Source organism: Motacilla alba, chromosome 13 (genome assembly GCF_015832195.1).
Source record: "Motacilla alba alba isolate MOTALB_02 chromosome 13, Motacilla_alba_V1.0_pri, whole genome shotgun sequence".
Lineage (NCBI taxonomy): Eukaryota > Metazoa > Chordata > Aves > Passeriformes > Motacillidae > Motacilla > Motacilla alba.
In genome coordinates, this window is record NC_052028.1 from 6,929,849 (window position 1) to 6,949,635 (window position 19,787).

Below are 19,787 nucleotides of genomic sequence, written 5' to 3' on the forward strand. Positions count from 1 at the left end.
TTCCTCTTGGAACTCTGATTTAGATGGGCTTGCTGATGCTGACCATTGTGATGAGTCTGATATATCTTCTAGACATTTGCTGTCTGATCACCTGCCAAGTTCTATATTTTCTATGTTTTCCTGTGTTACTAAATTTCCGGTCAGCCAGCTGCATAAGCTGCTGATTTGTCTATTGGATTCTACTGTTGTTTTTTCTACAGTTGCTCATCTGACTCATTTTATCCAAACTACTATGTACATTAATTGACTACTCTTGAGACATAAATAGGGTGAAAATGCTTTTCAATATCAATTAAATCTATATTTGTTACTCTGGATAGATCAGAAAAACCTCTGCTAGAGTGGTAAACCCAGGGCTCTCACTTTAAAGACCATGGTAAATGAAAGACTCACTCTTTTCCTCTGTAAAGAAGTGCTTCTTGCCACCTGTATGTTTGACAAGAGGTGATTCCCATGGAAAAGCAGCTCTGCGCCATCCTCTTCCACAGCACCAGAGGCAGCAGAGATGATCCTCGCTGTGAGTATTGGGAGCACTTCCTACAGGAACACTCTCATTAAAGGAAGAGCTTCAGATCTGTCTCTTTAAGGGGGTCCTGGTCAGTCTTTTCTTGAGCATCACAATTGTTGCCTCACCAGGACATTAGCTACAAACAGGATATGATAATTCCTTTTTTCAACTCAGATATCAAACCTTACAGAGGCATTACCACATAATGATTCAGTGCACCTTTCTTCCATTTCTAGTCCTTCTAATTCTTACCTGTATGTCACTCAGGTTTAAGTTATTTCTAAATTATTTCATTATTTTCTAAAATATTTCTAAAATATTTCATTATTTTTTTCTTTATAGTTAAATCATCTATGTTTATAAGAGTTAGCAAATTAACATTCCTTATATAGAATTTCTTAGCTATGTTCTTTAAAATAATTTGATTTGCCACTTCGCAGAAGCAGCGTTATGTTTTGCATAATGTAAAATACATGTAAATACATCACTAAATGTGGTTTTAGATTGGATGCAGTTGCAGTAATGATTAAAGTCTACATGCTTCCAACTTAGCTCAAAGCACAGAGAATGCTCCAATGCACAGGCAATATACCTGAAGTACATGATGACATAAGTCAAATAAATAAAACTACCTTTAATTTTGCAATCATACTCTGTTATTGTGAGCAGTAACACAGCAATTTCCCTCTGGGAAAGAGGGGGGAAATGTCAGTGTATTATGCAATGCTTTGTAAAACTGTTTATGCAGATTTATTCAGTCATTTTCTGTAAATAAATGTGAAGTGACATTGCTAACCTCTGCATGTTTAGATAAGGTTCCTTTTTAAATATACTGAGTGTATTTTTAAAACAATGAGTAATTCTTTACTCAGACCTCTTTCTATTACATAAGGTAATAGAAAGTCAGCACACCTGAAAGGGACAGCACATTGCTGCTCGCAGTGCAGATCATGAACAAGGGAAGCTGTCAGACTAATGGCATTTTTCCATCCAAAATTTGGGTACCAGGAACATGGAATGTCAATATGACAATGAGTTTAAATACATCTTAATAGATTTGAATACAATAGAAGTGTTCTCAAGAAATTAATGAAGGGCTTAGGAAGGTAAGAGGGTTTAAACAAATAGAGGTATCTTTGCAATTCATTGCCCTCCTGGCCCACTGTTGTTATATCTGGATTAGCACGGGGCTGCTACAAGAGGTGAGATGGCAGGCCAATGACAAACAGAAACTTAACCTGCCCTCAGAAACATTTGGGAACTTTCTTCCCCTTCAAGTTGTCTCAGCTGCCATTTTTTTCCCTACAGCTTTTTGACTAAGGAAAGGAGTCTGACAAGTTAAGTAGTTTTTCTCAGATCTTTCACTCTAAGGGAACTCCATTGCATTATCAGAGCTTTGAGAGAAATAAGAGCATGTAATCACCTGTTTCACAAGTGATTGCACCTAATTATTTCAACTACTCAACTGGTAGGCTAAGGATGGACTGGCAGTTTGTAATCTAGCAAGAAAATGGGACTCCCACAGCATCCTCCTTCTCCAGATGCCCACTTTCAGATTCACTGTCTAATGTATGGGGGCTCTTGGACCAGGGAGACTGAGAACTTTCTAGACCATTGTGCCAGAAATGCCCTCTGTTACAGCAGCACACTTGGAAATGGCACAGTCAGTTCAGGTGCTGGTGTCCTACCTGACATTTCCTATGGCAGCTTCCAAACTTCTTTTCACCACTTTACTAGAGAATAACTGGAAGAGCCTTGTATTTTTTTTTAATCTGTCATATCCATAGATGTCTCTAGAAAAGAGAATTAGATGGAGGAGTGTGTTAAGCTGAGCCAAAGGGAATGCTCTGATCTGTACCTGTGGCTTTTTGCAGCTTGTGATGGCTTTCAGTGCACTGCAAACAGACAAGGTCGCTCTCTTCAATTTTCAGGCTGTGGTGTGAAGATGCATTAGCAGGGCTGTAGGCCGGAGATAATAGACCTTGCCCCAAAGCAATGCTCCAAAACAATTAGGCTTGGCTAATGCCTTTATTTCCCCACTGATTTACTGCTGGCTTGCCACTGGCCTTTTCAGTTCACAGCAATATTTGTTCATTTCTGTCTGAAGAAATCATATAATGCATCTTCAGGGAGAAGAAACTATTGCAAAGGTACCTAAAACCAGTCAGTACCTATTTCATAGAATGTCACTTTATAGCTTATGGACTAGAGGTACTTCTAGTATAAAACATGAGTAAGCAGAAATAACATGTAAGCATATATAAAATTACAAGATGTAAAAGCTTTTGGTAAAAAGAGGATTTTTAAACTGGTTATATGCACAGACTTGGTTAATAAACTGAACAGGATATTCAAACACTAAGGCAACAGGAAGCTCTTAAAATTTCGGTCTGAAATCCTTACTGCTCTGTATTGCTGGAGCTAGTGCTGCCACTGTACAGATGTCAGCGAAGGAATTTATCTCCTTTCTTTCTCTCCAAGGAGAATTTTCCTCTTGTTTGCAGTACAGGTAGAGCTGCATGAGGACTGATTATTGATCCAGGATCAGAAGGTATTCCTTCCACAGCAGCTTATTGCAGGACATGTAACGAAGTAGGCATGGATTATAAAAGCTTAGCCTTTCTCCACAATTTCCATCCATGCATTCTCAGGGAACAACTTGCATATGAAACAGTCAGCAATGCACAGGGTGTCTGGCCAGCCTCTTCATGTTTTATCAAACCAGAGCTTGGATAGGAGTGAAGTTTGAGGAGGTTCCCGTTTTAGCTCACAGCACTTTGCAGAAGCAGTCAGAAGGTGATTTTCCACGATCTGTGCTGGTATTCCGCATGACATCTGAATAAAGGTCAAGTCAACTGCGTGAGGCTTTTTTCCCCCAGTTGCACTCCTTTGAATGCCATATTTAATTAATGTAAGACCAGTGCCTGTACACTTGTTTAAAGCACATTCTCCCCTTTGCTTTTGTACTGCATCTACAGCCTGCAACTCTGAGCAGAACACAAGTTTTAGTTCATAAAAGAATCCCTTAGTACAGTTTAGGTCATTAGATCAAGATGTGAAGAAATAAGACACGAATAAAGACAAATTATGTACAGTGAAGTAGAAGAAATGTATGTAGCTGCAGTCCAGAAGGTGTGTCTGGCTAGGGAAATTTGGTGAATTGATTTCCTGAAACATATCAGCTCTAAAGAGTTTGTCAAGGCTCACTTCAGCAGCCAGGAGCTGGCAAATTTCTATCCAAAACATAAGATGTGGCAGTTGCAAGTAGTAGTATGTGCCAGAGAAGGTAACCTACTTGTGCTCATGAATTCTGAGATTGCTGGATTATGTACACTTGGATGTCACTAAGTGGTAAAAGTATTATTAGAATGTTGTTACAGTCACTGTTTGTCAGTCTCTTTATTTCCATGAGAATACATTCTAAAGACTCCATCCATTTAGAGGCATTTAGAGGCATCCATTTAAACACACAGAAATGGAATACTTACTTTTTTATTTTTTAAAGCATCTTAGGGTTTGTGTTGCTTACACATCTGTTAAATTTAGTGAGACAGTCAAGCTGGCCTATGAAAACCTACGTTTCTTGGTAAATTCACTTAGTTACAAATTCTTATGGGTTCCACTGCTTTCCCAGAATTCTGCATATGGAGAAAGATAGACACCAGGAGTTAGTTTCTTGTAACTTAGGAAAGCATTAGGTAAGTAGATTGCTAGAATTTTGCCTAAACCCAGATATATGTAGTAGAGAAAATATATGTCTATATGTGAATATATCTTTTTTACTCCTTAGATACTATTTTTCATACTTCTTCAATGATAATAGGTTGTACTACAACATGGTTTCTATGTCCTTTTTCATTCTCATGTTTCCCTTCTTCTTTTAAGAAGTGTTAGAGACTTGAATATAGTTTTCTTCCCCATATTAAAAATTGTCAAGGCTTCTCCCTAAACTTAGTGCATCTTACAGCAGTGTGCAAAAAGCTCTCCATACCTGTCCTTGCTCATGTTCTCAAAACCAGCTCCACGTTCTGGTAATGTGATTGTCAGAAACCTAACACTTGTGACCTGAAGGCTGCAATAGTAAAGGTCACAGAGCCTAAATCAATATGATTTTTTTCATGTAATGGGTTTTTTTTCACCACTTTTGATTAATGCACTTTATAATTATTCAAAATATAATATGTTTACCTAACTAAACTCAAGTTTGACTGGCACAAAATGATACGACACCATGAAGAAAACTATATTATAGTTTTTATTTTCCCTAGAATTAATGCATACACAAAAACAATTAAAGTATAATACAATTTTTAAAATTATTCATAATATTGGTAAATATTTTGCATATACAGAAACTTACTCAGAAACAGCTTTTCAATTACTAACCATACCTTGGCAAGAAAGTTTCTTCATTCTTGTTGCTCATTTTGAAATGAGTGACAAAACATTAGATTCTCCCAAAAAAAACACTGTATTGGTGTACAAGTAAATCGTGAAGGAACATTTTAATTTAGTCAGCTTTGGGGTTTTTTTCCATAATTTTAAAGCAGAAGAATTTTCATTTTAATATTGTCAGGACTAGTGTTCTGAGCCTTGCAGAATCTGTAGCTGTGGAACTGTCTCCATTTCAGGCTTCTAAATCAGCAATAAACTGATCATATGAGATACTTTTCTGGATCTTTTTTAATTTGGACATTCGTTAGAAATGTTAGAAATTTGTTTTTCTTTTTTTTTTGTCACAAAATCTTCCCAGTGATTTTTCTATAGAAAGATTTCAGGAATTTTCTTTTAGTTTTGTTGTCGTCGTTGAATTAGTTGCAGTTTCTCTCCAGAGTTTTATCCTTGGACCTCTTGCTGTCTCTGAACATGTTTGTCTTTGGCCTGGGCCCAAGAATTATGTGTTCCCCAAAACCGCAAGCCTGAATCTGTTGACAAGGGAGTATATCACGGTCAGATGGATGAAACTGGTAGACTGCCATTCAGCCCACCCACTCCCATGACAAGGATGTGCTGTGTAGCTCTTTGCACATTATATTTGGCTTCAAACAAGAAAAACATCTTTAGTATATTTTACAGACGCTGTTCTAGAGGAGCAACTTAACAACCTTATTTTTGCCATCTAGTTCATATTTCAAAACCATAACTATATCCAAATTATACCCTAGAAATTTTGCCAGTTGTTGGGAGAATCGTGTGTTTGATGCATTTTTTATCTTTCATGACACTTTCTTATATAACCAATTTTGCTCTGTTTCTCTAGTAGATTTCTGGTGCTAGATATGTCTGCTAAATTGTATTTTGTAAGACACCATAATGGGAGACTTATGGTTGCCATGAAGGCTTGATTAAAATTTTATTTTATTAGTCACAGATGGAAGTGAGCAGCTTAAGATGCAGGTTCTTGCTGATGTGTTCTTCATTTATATTATCTTCAAGAAAATTAATTGTATACTTGTAAATGGGATGATATTTTAAAAAAGAAATAACAAATAACTTAATCAGAGTAGTATTACTAAGAATCCAGACTAACACCTTGTTTTTTGTGAAACAGTAGGATTTTAGCTGTTGTTAATTGCTACCCCAGAAATCTTCTGTTCTAGATCACCTTCCATGCTTCTTCCTAAATGTCTCAGTAGTAAAAAAATTGTTGCTGAAAATTGTATTTGAGATGACATTGATACAAACTTCAAGCTTATTGGATTCTGGGCAGAGGTTTGAACAAGTTCGTATGGTATGGGTTTTATTCAAATGTCATCAAAGCAAAGATGCTTTAGCCTCTCACATTTTATCTGGGCACTCATTCTTCAGTGCCTTAAATACAGAATCCCATGTTTAAGTAATGCATACTAACAGGAAGTTATATTTCCAACCATTTCTCTAGAATCCTGCAATGCTTGCAACTAAATTATTGATGCATTACTAAAGATAATGATCAAGAAGTTACATATATCAGAAGGTTAAAATGAATGTCTAGAAATTGATTTACAATTAGAGTAATGTTAAAGTTCCATGTTCAGATCTTGTATTTTTTCCTCACCCCCCTTTTCTTTTTGACTCCTACAGGTTTCTTGCAGGGACAGGGTGTGCTTAGATTTTTAATCTTTGAAAGGTCAAGAACCTGAAGAAAATCCTTCTGTAGTTTGCAGAGTTTCTCTGAATTTTCTGATCTGAAACCATGTGATGCCACCTGAAACTATAAGGCTGCCCCATTACTGTCCTCTAACTGCACTCTTTACAGCCTGACCCAAATTTTAGGTTTACAACAACGCATGCTAGCCTGGTTTCATTTACAGTAACTGCAATACTGGCAGTAAACTGAGTTTTGGACAGACAATGGAAATGCAGTGTTTCTTGCATTGTTCAAGACATTGTTTCACATATGGATATTTTGAAATATTGGGCATTTGTGTCTTATAAATCTCTATAGCTTTATCTCAGCAGACTGGTTTATCATGTCAAAAATACCACTATAGCTTTAGGCAGGTGCCCTTTGAAAATCATTAATTGTTTTTTCATCCAGAGTGAACCCAGCAGCAGCTTACACAGAGCTCTCTCTGTCCCACAGAGTCCCCCTGTGTAGTCAGGGCCATCCCCAGAGCTCAGTGGTTCCCATTCCATAAGTCAAACCTTGCTGATGAGGTGGAAGATCCCTATTACAGGTAAAGTGCACATCATAATTTCATCTGATCTTGCTAGAGCCCCTGTGACTAGTCAGGAGTGGAATGTTACTGGTTTTCCAAGCAAACCTCATCTTTTAAGAGGTGGGAAACTGTGCTATAGGTAGTAAGGTTTTCATCTACAACAAATTAAATTATATATCTAGACACGTCATGTAAGTCTTCATTGAGAAAGAGCTCTTTATTTCTGTCTTCATTTCTTAGGAATATCACTTCACAGGACATATAACTGCTAAATTTCAGGTTTTAATCTTTATAATAGACTGGGTACCAGTTTGGACTCCATGGTTTAGCTCACCAGATTTTGTTTAAATCTAATGGCATCTCTACTTAACAAAAAGTAAGTTTTCAGTTTGCAACTGTTTTGTTTCAAAGAGTTTTTCTATCAGGAATTCCATTCCTACTGTCTATTTTATACACAGTTTCTGAGTCACTCTACCATAAAATACAGTTCCTGCCTGTAGTTGAAGGTTACAAGTGAAAATGAACAGTGTATGAGAAAGGAGAAATGTCAATGTTGTACCTTTTGAATTCATCAGTATAAATATCTCTTGTACTATAAAGCTGTGTTTGGCGGAGCAGCAGACCATAATCACCAAGGAACTGATATACTGAAAGTTAATAATTTCAGAGGTCTGGTCATCCTTGGAGGATTCCTAATGAATGTGTGTGGGAGTTGTAATTTTCTTGTATTTAACAGTTGCTAATGTATTATTGTAAGAGGAATTCCTCAAGAAAGCCATCATTTTGGAGTTTCTAGGTATCAGGAGGAATATACAATGGTAACAATTCTATGCTTTCCTCTGTATTCCCTTTGTTTCAGACCATCAAAAAAGTCATGGCCACTCTCAAGGCTCCAGAGTCAGCTTTTCTTCCGTTTGACCTGGACCTACAAATGAATCATTTGCATCATCTATTTTGTCGTTCACATTTAAGATTGGTTTATAAAAACCCCAGTGTCTTGCATGGTTGCTTAGCTCTGGTCATTTCTCCTCCACTTCTGCCTTCACCTTTTATTTCCATAGTACTTGCTGCTGCTTTTTCTTCATCTTCATCCTCCCTTCCTTTCTTGTCCTGGGAATTTCTCCATTAAGTTTGAACTCTGCTGTTCACCATAAAGAGTCTAGTTCTATGGTTGAACAATCCTTCAGCACCAAGAGACCTTTTTAACCTTCCTCCACCTCCTTTTGAAACCACTTTTACACTTACTTTCCCCCCAGAATAATTTTAATAATTGTTTTCATATCATCATATCTTCCTTGGTCAAATGACCAGTTGGAAAAAATACATTTACATCACAACATTGTGTTACCTTGAGGAGCACAGCAAGGCAGTAATAGCACCTCTGAAGCCAGAATGTACCTATGCTAATTGTTGGCTTAGAGGTCCCTATATATTTTAATTACTTGTCCTGCTATTTTACTACAGTGCTTTAATTTTAAATGAAACATAATAGCTGCCTTATCTCTAAGGAAACTGGTCTTGATTTTATTAACTTACAGGACAGAAGAATAATTGGCACATATCATTGTCCAGAAATGTATTCAACAAAGGTATCTTTCATTGTTTTCTAATGTTTTTATCCTCAGAGACATAAAATTCAGGTCTTGACCAGTTATGGTCATGAAAGATCCCATGGCACTTTTTTATAGCGTGGTCATCTCAACCCCAAGCACCTGGCCAAATATCAATTTATGTAACTGTTCTGCCTACCCAACATTCCCCACCACCACTCACCCACCCCATAGTTTTAATTGGCTACAACATTTTCCATTTCCTCGACTAAAATAAAGTGTGTTGTTCTGCACTGTCAGTCACCACATTTCACCCCAGAGGTGATTGTGCTTCACTGGGAAGTGAAGTGGTTCTTCTTTCTAATGCTTGTAAAGCGCTTTGGGATCCTTTTGAATGGGTGGTGCTGTTTACAATAAATGTAGTTCACTGTCATTCTATCTCAGGCGTCACTTTGTTACAAAAGCATGTTTTAGTTAGAGCTGGGCGAATCTACTTGGTGGAAAAAACAGTCCCAGCTCTTTCTAATTTAACAGGGAACCTTTTGACAAAGGTTGAAGAGTTAGATTCCTTCCTTCCTTCCTTCCTTCCTTCCTTCCTTCCTTCCTTCCTTCCTTCCTTCCTTCCTTCCTTCCTTCCTTCCTTCCTTCCTTCCTTCCTTCCTTCCTTCCTTCCTTCCTTCCTTCCTTCCTTCCTCCCTTCCTCCCTTCCTCCCTTCCTCCCTTCCTCCCTTTCTCCCTTCCTTCCTCCCTCCCTCCCTCCCTCCCTCCCTCCCCTTCTTCCCCCCCCTTCCTTCCTTCCTTCCTTCCTTCCTTCCTTCCTTCCTTCCTTCCTTCCTTCCTTCCTTCCTTCCTTCCTTCCTTCCTTCCTTCCTTCCTTCCTTCCTTCCTTCCTTCCTTCCTTCCTTCCTTCCTTCCTTCCTTCCTCCCTTCCTCCCTCCCTTCCTTCCTCCCTCCCTCCCTCCCTCCCTCCCTCCCTCCCCTTCTTCCCCCCCATTGGAAATTCAAAATATCATGAGAAAATACATTTATTCTTATGGTCAGTTCATTATTCCAGATGCAGGAGGGTTAAATTAGTGCTCAAGAAACAGCTGAACTTTGTGGTGTTTTCCTGGGTGTTGTAACACTTGAAGGTTCGCCCATCTCTAATATTTACTGTGTTTTGCATTATTTCTTCTGAGAAAGTCTTGGAATATTGAAAAATGCTGTGCTTCAACTCTGATATGAGTGTGATATGTACAGAAGAAGACATTTTTCCCTAAAAGATAGTTTAGAATATTGCTTAATGTTTTTTTCTGCCCAGCATCACTAATCTTACTAACTGCTTCCAAGATTATAGACATCTGCAGCATTTTGCTGCATTAAAAAAAAAAGTTGACTGGAGTGATATCATGTTGCTAAAACATGTTTGTGTCTAACTCTAGCAGACTAATATAGCCTTTCTTGCATGTGTGCTGCATAGAATGTATGCAAATATGTAAAGAGCACTCAAATTTCTAATATCATTGCAGATCAAATGGATAAAATGCTTAAACTAGATTCATCCTAAGAAGATTTAAGATGTGAAAAAAAATTGTTGGCACTAAAATATTTTCAAAAATAGTATCCTAGAATGCACAACATTGAGGTGAAAATAACCCAGGCTCTGGGCTAAAGGGTAAACCCATACATTAGTGGATGTTATATCCAACTTCCCCTGATGTCACTGGAACTAAAACTTCTTTTCTTAAGGTTATATGAAAATATAGAAAATGTAGTTTCCAAATGACTTTGCACCCCTCATGTAGGAAAATTACCTCTTGTGATTTCACACATTTTGGGATCAATGAATGCCAAGTGCCTGTAATTAATTGTTTTATTTTTAGTCCCCTGAGAGTCTTATGATTGGTCTGAGATCTAATAACAAAAATGTGTCCCCTTTTGTTTTACCCCAAAAATCACAAAAGAATTTTCCAAATAAATACACTCATTAGAAAATAATGTTTGTAATCCATCTTGAGAAGTTCCATAGGTCTATTTGAAAGCTTTTGCAGATAGTTGCTTTTGTTGGAATTACAGGAATAGTAGGATACTACTATTACTTGTCTGATGCAGATGAGAACTGATGGCCTTCCTGGGTAGATGCAGTTCTCCCTGACTATGCTCAATATCATGCTACAGAGGTCTTAAAGGAATTTTTCTTGAGTTCCAGCTCAACTTTCACATCTTTCCAGTGCTTTTCAAGTAAAGATTGATTTCCCACACTACGAATTTCATAAATTTCATGTGGCTCTCATGAAGAGCTAACAGAAAAGAAAGATTTTGTCTGTTTCACATTGAGTCATGACATTTGATTTATAATTAAAATATAATGAAACTAGAGGGGTGCAAACTCACGCAGGTCGGGGGGAAAAGTGAGAGAGAGGGAAATCTGTCATCTCAGCAGCACTAGTTTTTGTCCATCACTTGAACAGATGTAATCACTCAAATGACAGTGTTTCAGTAGGTCCAAAGTACCTTTGTGATGTCTGACTTCTCAGTTCAGAACACTGGGCAGAGGGTGCTACTAAAAAGCAGCTGGTTTGAACCCAGTTTTTTCATCTTGCCATGGTAAATATTACATATGGGGTTTAATAATGGTAAATACAGTCTGCACTGGGCAGTGCAGGGTGGTATATGCTGCTGACAGCCAGCTTCTAAATATGACAGAAAATTCTTGTACCCTGTTATTGTTTGGAAATCCACAAAGGTCGCAGTTTTTGCACTTTGATTAATAATCATAGAATATATTCTGTACATGATAAATGAATAATGTGGCTGAGTTATTCTTGAAGGAACTTTGGGACAGTTTTTTCTCTAAATTGGCCAGGAGTATATCTGCACAACCATCACTAATTCAATGTAATTAATTAGCTTCTCATTAGATATTATTGTTTTTAAGAACTTTTAGTTAATTATAATCTGTTATCACACAATTCAAAATACATGCTTAGAGAAAGAGCTGAGAAGAACTAGAACTGCCCTAAATAACTTTTGTTTTCTATAAATGGATTCTTTTTAAAATCTACTTCCACACTCCAGATCTTCTCCAGATTGCCTAAGAGTGGAACTTAGTTCCTTATCTTTGAAATCCTCTTATCTAAGGGGTTTCTCTACAATATAGCTTTAATATTTTTTTTCACTGAATTGCCTTTGAAGAATGCATAGCAGCTAAATCTACCCATTGAAACAACTGTTCAATGTACATTTGATGTGATTACATTCTGCATATCTTTTCCCTTGCTTGAAATTGCAGATCTCTGCTATTAAAGCAGCATGCTATTACAGCATACCCTGTATGAAGCAATTTATTAGTACTGGGGCATGGAGTTTCCACATAGCTATAGTTAGACTAAGCCATTGCCTTTCCCCAAGTAACCAGCATTCCTGTTTGGAATATGGGGACCTAAAATGTGCATTCTCTTGTGCAGTGCTCTGTACCTCATTCTTAGAGGCAGAGAGACCTCGTGAATAATGGGAGTTTGTGTCAGAGCCAAAGCTTTCATTTGAAAGAAGAAAAACCAAAACAAAGCAGATCTTTTTCCATTTGATTTCCTTCCAAAACCCCTGAAAATTTCAATATTTGCCCCAGATCTCCTACTCAGTCCCAGAATGCCACTTTCAGGAGCTGAGTGTGTTCTCTGTTCCCAGGTATTGCTTGTGCTTGCTGAGCATCGGGTCCAGGAAAATACCATTTATTGCATTATACTATACTGGCCTTATTTCTCCTTGAGGTCACAAATAAATGATAATAAATATAATCACAGCTATGCTTAGAGTCTTTCAGGCTGACATCCAACCAATTAGTAATGCTAGATATGGCCCTTATCAGCATGGCTTCAGTTTGCAGCTGACTGGGCTTCCTTTCCCTCCTGCTTAATCTGCCGCCTCATTTTTTACAGATGGACCCACACGAAAACATCTTGTTGAGCACGCTGGAAATTAAAAACGAGATGGCTGCCTCGGAGGCTGTGATGGGGCTTGGGGACCCTAGGAGCACAATGCTGGCCTATGACACTTCGAGCATCCAGTACCGCAAGGCCGGCCTGCCCCGGCACAGCTTCGGCCGCAACGCCCTGGAGCGGCACGTGGCACAGAAGAAGAGCCGGCTACGGAGACGCGCGTCCCAGCTGAAAATCACCATCCCTGACTTGACTGATGTCAATGCCATAGATCGATGGTCTCGCATATTCTTCCCCGTCGTTTTTTCCTTCTTCAATATTGTCTATTGGCTTTACTATGTGAACTAAGAAACAAAGCCACGCAGGAAGAAAGAACTGGATTTTCTCTTCAAATCAGTTGTACAGCCAAAAGTGGGACTTGGAAAAATTCTATTCAGGACAAAAAGTTATTTTAAAACACCTTAGTTGCTGGCCCACTCTATGGTCTGTTTTTATAATGTTTTGGTTGTATCTGCTAAACCGTATATATGTTAAGTTGCAGTATGGACATATCCCCTTATCAAAATATAAGTGCATTTTGAGTGTAAAGGCAAATTGCGTTTTGAAAATCACTTCTGTCTCATTGTCCCTCACTCTTTTTTTTTTTTTTTTTTTCCCAATTGCCATTTGAGTTTACTGGTACAAATTATAGAGCAGCAATTGAGAAACAAGTTTTAATTTCAACAGCAGTACATGCCATTCTAGGAAAAGTGCATATCCGAGGCATGCATATACACTTAAAAGAGTGTATTAAGTTATCATGCTTATGAAACACATACACTTTATTTTTAAATGTCTAAACTTGAAAACAAGTAGTGCCTATCATCTTTCTAAGATGATGATGGTCAGAGGTTTCCCAACCATATTCAGGTATTTCCTTTTATTTATTGAAAGAACTGAACCTTTGACTGATAATATTGGGGTTGATTGTTTGCACAGAAGCTGAAGCAAGAAGCACTAGTTTGTTTGTATTTTAAAGAGAGAACATATGCTCAGTCACAGTGACTGTGTTTGGGATCAGTAGAGGAATGTAGGGACAGTATAAAAATGCATCAGCACTAAATGGGTAGATGCTGCTGGGTTGTGTTGAGGAAAGGGAATCTGTCCAAAGTGCCAAAATTGATTGCCCAAATAGTAATTCTGTAGGTGACTGAAGGAAGCCAGTGGTGCCCTGCCTTTTTCTAGGGCAGGGAGAGTGAGAGAGCAATCACAAAGTGCAGGGGCAAGGAGACAGGAGGCTACATATACATAAAGGGGTGGGTGTGTGGGTGTGGGGGTGTGTGTGTATATATATATATATATATATATATATGGCACAGGTGAATGTTGTCAGTTGTACACACCTTAGTCTGAAATAGTCGTGGAGTTGTATGATTTCTTCCAGGTTTTCATCTTTCCAGCATTATGCTTCCTGCTGTTGGTAAAAGGTTCTGTACCTCTTTCAGCAGTTGAGATCTGAGCATATATATTTCTGCACAGGAGGTACTGACAGGGTGTTTTGTCAGTCTGGATTAGGCAATAACATTTCATTTTTTGTTTTCCTTAATACACTGTTCTAAAGGAAAGAAATTCATAGCAATCACTTTAAGAGTTTAAGTACACACTTGAATGTTTCCTGCTTTAGGGTGATTTCCATTGAACAACTAGAAAACTTCAGTTTTCCTTTGGGAAACTTCTTGAATTAAAAAAATCTAGGGTTTTTTTTCATTCTGTTGAGCTGTATTTTTCAAAATAGTAAAATAGAATAGAAAAAAAAATAGACAAAAAACTTTGTCACTTATTCCACTGTGGAACTCTTTTTGTAATGAAAACAGCAGTCACAAGAGCTGTATAAAAAGTAAAAATTCTTGATAGCTTTTACTAGATCAGATCCCCAGTACTGTTTGATACAATCTTTCAAGAAGCAAAAGCCACATCTGTTGCATCCATACTACCTCTCATCCATGTACAAATTTTTGAAAGAAACTAGAGAGTAGAAGTCGTTTTTCAGGGTACTAAAAAAAATTCTTTAGAATATTTTTCATAAAATATATTTTTTAATTTTTTTGTTCTTCAAAAGAGTAATTTTCTTACAAGTTTCTGTGGTTTTATTTTTGGTTCCCTTCCTCACCCTCCCCCCCCCCCCCCCCCCCCCCCAAATTGACATTAAGTGACATTAATAGGAGGAGAATAGTTCTGGGAACTAATAGGCAAATATTCTGACTTTTTTTTTGAGCACTTCATGTGCTTATTTCTGGTTCAAATAAGAGAAGATGGTTTCAGAGCCTGGGATGGGATTTGCAATACAGCCTACCTGCCAGGAAGTTGTATTCATTCACACACTGCCTCCAGGCTCAGACTCTGAAATATGCAGAGACAGGTTTCCCTCACGTGATTAACTTTCCAAGTGAAAATTTTGCTCTTTGTTCACATACTTAATTTGTGACTGCATTCCATGCATAACGCAATAACCTTTGTAGATGCACTTGGGATTTCAGCTGCTAGGTATGAGTCATGTTGGATTTTTTTTCCCAATTTTAAGAAATGGAGCATATCAAAATTCAGTATTTCTCCTCAAAGTCTGTTCTTTGAAAATTATATTAATTATCCTAAATTAAAGCAGTCTTATGGTATTCTTCTGTACAAGCTTTTCTTTCATTTCAGAAATTGCTGACAGCTCCTTTTCTTGTTTCACAGAAGCAGAGTGTTGACTGCAGGGAGCTCACAGCCTTTCTGTGGTTGATACACATCAAATATAAAACCTTACAGGGAATATGTTGACTCTCTGCATTGGTAACTGCTTCAGCTATTACAAAAATCACAGAGATCGAATCCTGGAACTGCACATTCACTTTTCTGAAGCTACAGTACAAGCCATAATACTCTCTGATATTGCTATTCAGAGAGTGAAAGAAAATGTTTGGTTTCTGCTCAGGTGTCACTAGGAAAGATAAATTATCTGTGGGGAAGGAGCACTTTTGCTTTTACTATGTTCTTCTGGCTATCAATGTGATGTATAAAATTAGTGAAAGAGAAAGATTCTACCATTTTGTACTAAGGCTTAACACTGTGATATAAAAAGATGGGGGTGAGAAAGGCTGGGGAGGCACTATCAAGGACAAAGCATAACTCGAGCCCCAGGTAAGCACTTACTCCTGAGATACTTGAGTGAAAGTGGGAAATGATGCCAACAGTCATGAGATATGGGGTTTGCTATGTGTGCTACCCTCCAGGTAAACTAGAATAAATTTGCTTTTACTTTAGAATTGACCGAAAATAAATATTCTAGATATTTTTAATCGTGTTAATTGTTGTTGGTTTCAATAAACAAAATAGCAAAATTAATAATTTAGATAAAAACTTGTAATATAATTATAGTTGCACATTTTATTGTTCTATTAGACATAATAGCCAGCAATTAAGGTGTTTTTCATCTTTGCGAAATTCATGGGGGAATTATGACTATAACATGGCACAGTTTTAATGAAATCTTTGAGATCAATCTGTAAATATATACTGTACATGACTGCTAGCAAGTATGATACACATTTTCAGAACTGAAAATTCATGCAACATATTTCTGTGTTTGCATAAGGAATGTTATGTTTCTATCCTATCGCAGTTCAAGGACTGGGAAGAAAGACTCAAGCAATGACATTATGACATTTCTTTTCTCATTCCCAGGGGAGGAAAACAAGATTCCTAGATAACAGCATGTGGCAGAGTTCTTCAGAGAGTTCTTACATTCTAATAAAAAAAGACATAAAATCTGTAAGGCACAAAAGCACAATGCATAGAGAAAATGAGTGGTGGTCTTATACCTGGGGAAAATATCCTAATTATTTCAGAAAAACGTGCATTAAAATTGAACCTCAATTTATTTTCACTATAAATATTAGACTGTGTTCCAATCCTATAACACAGTGCTAAACATAAGTGAACAGATGTGAAACATTTTCCAACTGTATGTGCATATGGACATACCCCCAAATGTCTGTATGGACATATGTGTGTATATATACACGTGCTGAGTATATATATATCTATATATGCACACACATTCACATGTTGGTGTGTTAAAGGAATAAGCTAATAATAGTTTTGTTTCTATCATCAACCAGTGTATGAATATATTTTTGAGAAAAAAAAAAGAGTAATGTATTTAGAAAAAAACCAAACAACTAACTCTACAGGGTAACTGGGCATTTCTATATCAGCAGATCAATGCTTATGATTCGTATGGAGTATTGCACCGTTTGACATGATGATAGTACTGTACCTCCTTGCATCTGGAATTAGACTAGTCCTCACATTGCTTGCCTATTTCTTCTCTCTCTTTTTATAACAGCATTGTCCACTAGTAAGTTTTCAAAACCAACAAATTCCTTAGGGAATCAAGAAGAAAAAAAAAAAGGCAAAATAGTAACTATTTCTAGAAAATAATCTAGGGTGGGATGGCCAGGGTACAATACTATATCAGTAGTGATCAAAACATTTTGCTATGTGTACATAGAACATACGATGTGAGCAACCATAACTTAAGCTGAACGTGTGTAAATATTATCAGATTTCTTAAACATTTTTAACTTCTAATTTGTACTTTATGGTAAGGCAAAAAGCTAATTCTACTTATGGTTTAGGTTAATGTGTCCTAAAATTATGTAAATAATTAAATAAGCTGTAAATGAGCAGTCAATAGATACAGTATTTGTTTAGTGACTTTTTTTTACTAAGTACAATAATTGCAGTGCTCTAGCAGAGTAATTTAAACACCCTTTTGCATAAACAGATTTGGACTCCAGATATAAAATAGTACAGGAAGTGCTGTAGTGTAAAATAGCCACCGTGGCAACGTTCCTGCTGGCACAGCGGATTCTTTTGTATGGTCAAAATGTTCAGGCCACACTCAGTACTCAGACTAGCCACAACTAACAGGGCCTGGTTTTCACTTACAATAAGGCACCTTGATGTTGCTCCAGTGAATGGAGAGGTGAAGGTGTCCAGGTAAGTGAGAATTCAGCTGTTGGCGATTTCATTACAGAAGCCTGCATATTGCATCTGTCTGATTCTGAAATCTGTCTCTTACGGTATTTAATAGTAGGCTTATATTTTTCTTTAAGAAAAAAAAAAAAAAAAACCAAGGATGTTTGACTGTCGTTAGATAGCATAGTCCCCCAAAGCCAAAGAATCTTCACTCCAGAAATTGTTTAAAAGGGAAATCTAAAAAGTCACTGCTTAACACCAAAGGTAAAGCTTAGTAAAATGCACTAGGAACTTTGTCTAAATTTTTAAGAAGCAAATGGAATGTTGTTGATCAAAAAGACTGCCCTATTCTACTTTGTAAAAATAAGAATTTAAATATCCATTATATAAAATTGAAATAGATAATCTCTACAAGAATATGCAACACTAGCATTTCATAAATATGAAATTATTTTCTTTGTAAGTGCTTTGACAAAAAAATGAAACTTAAATGATGAAAAATCTCACCTCTACTTTCATACTAAGGGTTGTATTTTTTTAATGTTTTTCAGACATGAGGTCATCTATTCCAATTTGATAGCATTTTGTATGTTTTCACTGTTCCTGTCATTTGGCAGATACTCACCAGGCTGTATGGTTCATGGTCTGTCCTGTTACTTTCAGTTGAAGAGAAAAAGAACATTTAAAACATGATTAATTCTGACAAACTGCCTATGATTTGACTTCTATCACGTTTTTATTGGCATGGGTGTTTAAATGGTTCTGTTAGTACTGTCTTTGCACAGTTCTGAGTTATCTTTTACTTAGTACTATTTATTTCATAATGTAGTAATCATCAGCCTTACTAATGACCTTGTAGCCTTTCTTATATGCACATAATGCACATTTTCCAATGGCTAGAAAATGCAAAATACTAGTGGATATCATTGCATCAGATCTTCATGTCTTTCTCAAAAGGACTGCTAACCTCTGGGATTTATGAGGTAGTAAAATGATGATTGTAAATGAGTAGCACATAAGAGATATTTTCTTGAATTTAAAATTATTGCAGCCAGTTTCAGCATGTAAATATATAATAATGTTGGCTAGTGTGTAATTCTTGAATTTAAAAATATAAATAAAGAAAACTAAAATATGTACATGTAGTTGTGTTATGTTGGGCAGGCTCTTTTCTCAAAGCTGCAGATTTCAGTTCTCATCTGAAGTGAAAAACTCTGAGTTTGGGTCAGAAAGGGACTCAGAAGTTGGGTGTTGAAGCACCTGAAATGTAGGTGTAGGATGGGTAGGGGGAACCATAACATGGTGTTAATTTGCCTCTGCAGCCCTTGGGGAGCTTGAGTGTCTGGGGAGTGTAAGCAGTGGGCAGAGAGAAGCCCGGTGCTGGTTGGTAAGGAAAGGCTGAGAGCAGGGGCAACAGCTGAAAAACCTCAGAGGTTCAGTAACACCTCCTGAGAGTCAACTCTTGTGCAGCTGTTACTGAGTTCCTGGTGTCCCCCTTACAGAAATATGGAAGGATTTGTTTGCAGGAGGAGGATATTTCCTTTTACAGTGAATGGTCTTAAATCTGAATATGTGGACTTCAGATATGGAAGTCCCAAGTTTCACTCCTTCCTCTTCCTATTTAGGGTATAACAGGACAAATTGTTGTCCCTTTCAGGATGGTGGATTTAGATTCTCCTGTTGGAATGGTTCAGTTGAAGAACAAGATGAGCAGAGGAGAGAGCAGTCAGGCATGGTCATGAGCTCTGACTGCTTCGGACAGGGATTAGACCCTGGGTCTCTCATTGTGCTCCAAAGAAGTAAAATGTCCACTAATGTCTGGTTTTGCTGCTTCTTTCTGTCTTAGTGGAATCTTGAGCCTTAAATATACCTCAGACTTACATCTGTTTGCTGGCTGTGCTGGGTAGAGCAGTTTGTGTCTATTAGATTTTCTTGTTGTCTGCTGTCCCAGCTCTAATAAAAGGAAGTCCATAGCTGTGTTTCCAAACCCCAAGCATTACTACAGGGTGTTTATCGGTAGCTGTAGCTGCACATTCCTGCAGCTGATTCTTTGGTGGATCCTACCAGGGGGAGCAGATGGGAACCAGAAAAGGGAACAAATGGCCATCAGACAAAAGGCTGCCAAAGGCTAAAACTGCCAAATTCTCATTTTTGTCTGGAAATGCAGACA

The 19,787-nt window shown here is 37.4% G+C and overlaps 1 protein-coding gene across 3 annotated transcripts in view; it reads left to right on the forward strand.

Annotated features, from left to right (window-relative positions):
- The window catches only part of GABRB2 (gamma-aminobutyric acid type A receptor subunit beta2), a 146,162-nt gene extending 127,406 nt beyond the window's left edge, over positions 1–18,756 (forward strand). Inside the window, exons 11-12 of one of the 3 annotated variants that reach the window (XM_038149815.1) lie at positions 8,688–8,738; positions 12,617–13,024. In XM_038149815.1, coding sequence (XP_038005743.1) covers positions 8,688–8,738; positions 12,617–12,964 — 399 coding nt within the window. In that variant the 3' untranslated portion in view covers positions 12,965–13,024. Of the gene's footprint in view, positions 1–8,687; positions 8,739–12,616 lie in introns of all 3 variants that reach the window. The other 2 variants (XM_038149816.1, XM_038149817.1) reach the window with 2 other exon arrangements.
- Positions 18,757–19,787: the final 1,031 nt, after the last annotated feature.